Below are 6,758 nucleotides of genomic sequence, written 5' to 3'. Positions count from 1 at the left end.
GGATATTAGATCCCGCCAAGATATATGGTCAAGTGTGGGTTGTGATATATTATTTGATCAAGTCGGCCGACTTGGAGCCTTATTTAAAACTCGACCGTTCTGTGAAAATTCTGGCATTACAGTGTTTAGGATATGACTACGTTATGGGGAAATCATCACAGAATTTTGTATAAAGTCAGGGAATTTTGGCCATATTTGTATAAACCGGAAAAACGAATATATGGAGGCTTTATCTAAATCTGAACCAAATTAGATCAAATTTGACACACCTAAAAATCATATTAAATACATATGTGCATATTATTAAATACATTAGTGCATATGTTGCAAACATATGCACTAACTTATAATACCATGTTCCACAGTGTGGCGCAGGGTATAAATAGAATTTTGTCTGAAAGGTATCCTTACAATATCTTTGGAACCGGGCAAGCTTTTTTTCAGTGTATTACCATCAATATTTTTATCACTAACATGTAATGCTCTATGCCATAAATTTGTGCAAGGCATTGATATTTTCATAAAAATATAAAATTTGTCGACAAAAATTATTTTTCACATTATTTTCGCACTATTGCTAACACATGAAGAAAAAACCTGTAAATTTAAATTTATTTTCTAATATCAAGAATGCAAAACTCAAATTAAAAATCGAATTTTGTCTGAAAGGTATCCTTACAATATCTTTGGAACCGGGTAAGCTTTTCTTCAGTGTATTACCATTGTTGGCGAAAATATTCATTTTCCCAACGAAAAATTCAAGGAAAAATCATAAAATCATCATTCTTATAAAGCAGCAAAAGTCACCCACAAAATCATCAAATAACAAAAACTTCATCATCATCTTAAGCATACAAAACTTAATAATGAAGTTTTGTTTGCTTTGCTTAGCTGTCCACTTGACTAATCTGCATATGCAGTTTCATTTGCAGTGAGCGCATCCCCTGCCCCCTTCACTACAATGCGAATAGCCAGCAGCTTGTGCGTCGCCACCCACTCCTGATGTCAACACTCGCAGTCACTTACCTGCGCACGCATTATTCCTTTGCAGAACAACAACATCGTATACGGGAGCGCAGAATGTTAATAGGTGGATTCATACGCATATGAACAAACAAACATACATATGAACATTAGAATTGCATTGTACGTATATTTGTAAAAGGTTTTGAGAATGCAATTGCAGTATCTATGTGGTCAATGACTCCTTTTCAAAATCATATGTTCCGCTGAAATTTAAGTACATACATATCCATGTAGTTTGTTATGTATTTTTTTCTAGACGATAATTATTATTAGCTTTAAGGTTTCTTGCTATGAAAATTAATTTTAAATGATCTCTTCTTGTCTAACCATCAAGGAATAAACAACATAAGTATCCTGAACATTGTACTAATTATTTAACTCTTTTTCTACAGCAAATAAATAAATCGTTGTAATTATTTTTGTTATTGAAAATCTTTGGTTTTTTATTCTTGTCATTTCAACTACGCAAGTTTTCTCAACATTTTATTGGTGCCGAAACCCGGGAATTTTCCTCGTTTGTTCATTTTAATTAAAAAAGAAAATTTTTGTGAATTTTTTTTATTTTTTCTCGCGAAATTAGTGAACGGTTTTTCAAAAACAACTAACTTCAAAATAGTGAACACAAACGAAATTTTTCAATCGCTAATCAACATAATTTCTCACATAATAAATAATTATTCATTTATTAATCAATTGAAAATTATAAAAGTTCTAATTGGTGAATTTTTTTGTGATTTAGATTAACAATTTTTTTCCGCATTTGTGATTATAAAGTTTCGTTTTTGTGATTCCTTTGAAATTTATTCAATCGAAACTTTGCGTTATTTGAATCACTGACCGTTTTTACTGGCGAAAAAGGCTACAGTTGATTTTCAAATAAGACTTTATTTGTGCTTTTTAAATTTCATCCTTTGGTGTTGTGTGTGCAAGCATAACGATGTGTGATCTTTCTGCACTTATCAATGATCAACGACAATTATTAAATTTGTTAGTAAAATATCAAAGCCGTTTTGTGGTAAAACATTCCGCGGAGAAAACTCATGGTTATGTAAGCGCCTTGGCCCAAAGGATCGATGATATTTTTAATCGTTTTGAAGCGCAGCATGAAACTATAGTGGAACACGTGCGCGATAATTCGATAAATTCTAGCGAAGTTCCTTATCTTAACGATGATTTCTATCTCGACTTTTCCGAGACATATTTTACATTCAAAGGAATGCTTATCGATTCCTTCCCTGATCGCTCCGTATCACATTCGCCAATGGCTAGTACCTTCGTTGCCCCACATGGTCGCTCGGATACGACCATAATTTCTGAATCTAAACTTCCTAAAATATCGATTCCTAAATTCTCGGGAGAATATATTGAGTGGATTCCATTCCGCGACATATATTTTTCATTAGTTCATCAGAACGATTCGTTGAACAAAATTCAAAAATTTTATTATTTGCGAAGCACTTTAGAAGGCGAAGCTGCAAATCTAATAAAAAACATTTCAGCCACTGAGGCTAACTATGATTCAGCTTGGAAGATTTTGGAATCCAGATACCACAACAAACGAATGCTTGTTGGTAATTTAATTTCCAAATTATTCAATATTCCAAAATCAGAAGGCGATTTCCAATCAATTAAAACTTTGCTTGACTCCGCCCAAGAGTGTATTTCGTCTTTACAGAATCTTGATATTAACACCAAAACTTGGGATCCACTTCTTATCCATCTCTTGGTACAGAAGCTTGATATCCAATCACGCCGAGACTGGGAACAGTCTCTAAAATCTTCAACCGAAATTCCGCAGCTATCTGAACTTTTCTTATTCTTGGAAAGAACATTCCGTACGCTGGAATCCATAGCTGGCGAAACTACTAATTCTCCTAAAAATTTTCCCCCGCGGACTGACAAATACCAAAACTCGTCTCAGACAAAAAAGGCAACATTCCATTCTGGCCTTATCACTAAACCTGATTTGCCAATTTGTGTTTTTTGTGAGAAAAACCACAATCTTACCAAATGCTACAAATTTTTGGCTTTGCCACGAACTTCCAAAATTAATTTTCTGAACGATAAAAACATTTGCTTTAATTGTTTTATTGTTGGTCATAATCACGATAACTGCACTTCCATTTTTCGCTGTGCAACATGCCAACAACCTCATCATACAGTAATCCATCCTGAAGATACTGTCAGTCCAATCCCAAATCCTCCCACTCAGGTAACTTCCCATAGCGCTCAGTCGTTTTCTAGTGTCCTGCTCTACACAATTAGACTTAACGTCAATACAAGCCGTGGTCGATTCCAACTGAGGGCTCTTCTTGATCCTGGCTCACAAGGCAGTCTCATCTCTGAGCAAACGGTGGAGAAGTTAGCTTTAACTAAAACTAGATCTAACTGCAGAGTGGTTGGAATTGGAAATCATCATGGAGATGTCTCAAAATTCACTGTAGAACTAAATTTAGTTCCACGAAATGAAAATTTTGGTTTTTCATGTACAGCTCTTGTTCTTCCCACAATCTCATCATATGCCCCTGATCCTTCATCTCAACAAATTTCATTACCTGAAATCGCAAGGAATAACTTAGCTGATCCATGGTTTTACAATTCTGATCCCATAGATCTAATCCTTGGGTCAGATATTTGTTCTGAAATTAAATTAGCTGGTCAATCATTTATCCATAAGGGACTATTCTTTCAGAACACTTGCTTCGGTTGGGTTTTCTCAGGATCTAGCGTATACTCACCTCCAAGGAGAATTCATATTCATAATACAAATATCATTCCTATACATTCACAACATTCCCAGAATACTAGCAGACATGGACATGAACATTATTTTCCGAACACTTTAAATTTTTATTCCAGCTTCAATTGGAATTCAAAATATTTACCAATACAAAATAGTCCCTAAACATCACAGCATGCCAAAATTTTCTTATATCTCTAACTTTTGCTTAAACATACAACTAAATTGAATTTGAAAATCTAATGTTTTTAAAAAATATTTAATATTTTGAAAATAACCTTTTTTGAAAATAATTTCCCTAGGCTTAAACTAAAACCTCTACGCAAAACATTTGTCAACAAAATAAAAAATCATAGCTTTTGCACTAATCTAAATTAATATCTATGCTTATTATCCTTTACTTTATACTTGCAGATACACTTTACTTATACATTCACTTTCATACATATAAACTTTTCTTCTATGGATAATTAATCAATAAATTTTCACAAGTATGGAGCCTACTGACAGCGCTGTGAGTCGGAGCATAGCGGAGGGAAACCTCGACTAAAATTCTTCCACCGATAGGCCGTATTTGTAGAAAATCTTCATCTGAAAACATTCGTTCTCCAGGGGGGAGAATGTTGGCGAAAATATTCATTTTCCCAACGAAAAATTCAAGGAAAAATCATAAAATCATCATTCTTATAAAGCAGCAAAAGTCACCCACAAAATCATCAAATAACAAAAACTTCATCATCATCTTAAGCATACAAAACTTAATAATGAAGTTTTGTTTGCTTTGCTTAGCTGTCCACTTGACTAATCTGCATATGCAGTTTCATTTGCAGTGAGTGCATCCCCTGCCCCCTTCACTACAATGCGAATAGCCAGCAGCTTGTGCGTCGCCACCCACTCCTGATGTCAACACTCGCAGTCACTTACCTGCGCACGCATTATTCCTTTGCAGAACAACAACATCGTATACGGGAGCGCAGAATGTTAATAGGTGGATTCATACGCATATGAACAAACAAACATACATATGAACATTAGAATTGCATTGTACGTATATTTGTAAAAGGTTTTGAGAATGCAATTGCAGTATCTATGTGGTCAATGACTCCTTTTCAAAATCATATGTTCCGCTGAAATTTAAGTACATACATATCCATGTAGTTTGTTATGTATTTTTTTCTAGACGATAATTATTATTAGCTTTAAGGTTTCTTGCTATGAAAATTAATTTTAAATGATCTCTTCTTGTCTAACCATCAAGGAATAAACAACATAAGTATCCTGAACATTGTACTAATTATTTAACTCTTTTTCTACAGCAAATAAATAAATCGTTGTAATTATTTTTGTTATTGAAAATCTTTGGTTTTTTATTCTTGTCATTTCAACTACGCAAGTTTTCTCAACAACCATCAATATTTTTATCGTCCCTAAGTTATCACTAACATGTAATGCTCCTTGCCATAAATTTCACCTTCATATTTTCATAAAAATATATAAAATTTGTCGACATAATTTTCGCACTATTGCTAACACATTTCTGGAATTTTGTAAACGTGACTACACTTTCTATCGAAATTTACAAATGTAGCAAAACGCGCCATCAATATCATCCACAAAGCTCTTGGCATCTTTTAGTGTTCATTCCTAAATTCTAAAATATTTTACAAGACGTGTTTTAATAGAAACCAAATGACAGTCTATATTTCCATTTTTGCCAGTCTCGTTTACTCGTATGCTTATTCGTTATTCTCAATTCATAGCAAATTCAATTTTTCAAGAAGACGTGAGACTTGTAACCGGAAGCATCAGACATAAAATTCAACACTCACACTAACTGCAAATATCCCCATAAGGACAAACGAACAACGGAACGCATGTAAGAATGAAATGCAGGAAACTCAAAATTTTTAGTTAACGCGTAATATGTGTAGATTTCCCCGTTTTGCCATTTCCCGCGGACATTTCAACGGTGCATTCTCATGTGTACCCAGTTGACAAATGTCTTTGATGTAGTGGAAGGCATAACGTACTCACATCCATAAGTGATAACAAAAATAGCCTAAGCAGACAAAAGACAAGGAAGTTTTTAAATTTGGTAGTTGTTAGTTGTCTAGTACTTCGTTCAAATAATGACATTATACGAATTATTAGAGTTTTTTTTATAAGAGGCATACTGGGGATACAAAAGTCGGAAATCGAATGTTCGATTTTGTTTTCAAAAAATTCGAAATGTAGAAGTCGACGTTTTGTTGTCTTCACATTAGAACAATAGTCTTTCGGTTCTGTTCTTAGAAAATTTTGTCAAATCGACATATTAGATGCCCAGCGAAAAAATTTGGAAGTTCTTCTTGAGGCACAACTTTAGGTTAGGTTAGGTTAGGTTAGGTTAGGTGGCAGCCCGATGTATCAGGTCACTTAGACTATTCAGTCTATTGTGATACCACATTGGTCAACTTCTCTCTTATCACTGAGTGCTGCCCGATTCCATGTTAAGGTCAATGACAAGGCACAACTTTAAAAGCACTTCCAAAAATGTCCTCCCAAAGATCTTTTTTATTTGAACTGCACAGGAAGTTCATTTGAGTCAATTTTTTATAATTAGCTTTTTGAATATTTTTAATGGGAAATTTAAAATTTAATTGTTTCAAATGGGTTAAAAACAGATTATAAATTAATAAAATAGTATAAAATAATAGCCGACAAAATTGCTAAATCCTTTCTAGAAAATTGCGAATTTGTGAAAATATTTGATGTCAAACGTTCCAGACAAGCGTTATAATGCATTAAAATTAAAATTATTTATTCGTCAAAATATCACAAAATTTCTTTATTCACATCCAAATCACTGGATTCGCATCACACCTTAAGAAGTGATGCAAATTCAGTGCAACGGCTTTTTAAATTGTGGACATCCATCCTATGACAAGCCTATGTTAAAATCATCGCTTTTGCGTCAATTTTGCAAAACTTCCGGATTGAAAAAGAATATTTT

At 33.7% G+C, this 6,758-nt stretch overlaps 1 protein-coding gene across 1 annotated transcript; it reads left to right on the top strand.

Annotated features, from left to right (window-relative positions):
- Positions 1-1,963: 1,963 nt before the first annotated feature.
- LOC142240055 (uncharacterized) lies at positions 1,964-4,240 on the top strand. Its single transcript, XM_075311774.1, has 2 exons — positions 1,964-3,754; positions 4,181-4,240. Exons 1-2 carry the CDS (start codon positions 1,964-1,966, stop codon positions 4,238-4,240), a joined length of 1,851 nt encoding a protein of 616 aa, XP_075167889.1.
- The last annotated feature ends 2,518 nt before the right edge of the window (positions 4,241-6,758 follow it).

Source organism: Haematobia irritans, chromosome 5 (genome assembly GCF_050003625.1).
Source record: "Haematobia irritans isolate KBUSLIRL chromosome 5, ASM5000362v1, whole genome shotgun sequence".
Classification (NCBI taxonomy): domain Eukaryota; kingdom Metazoa; phylum Arthropoda; class Insecta; order Diptera; family Muscidae; genus Haematobia; species Haematobia irritans.
This window is presented reverse-complemented; position numbering and strand designations above follow the sequence as displayed.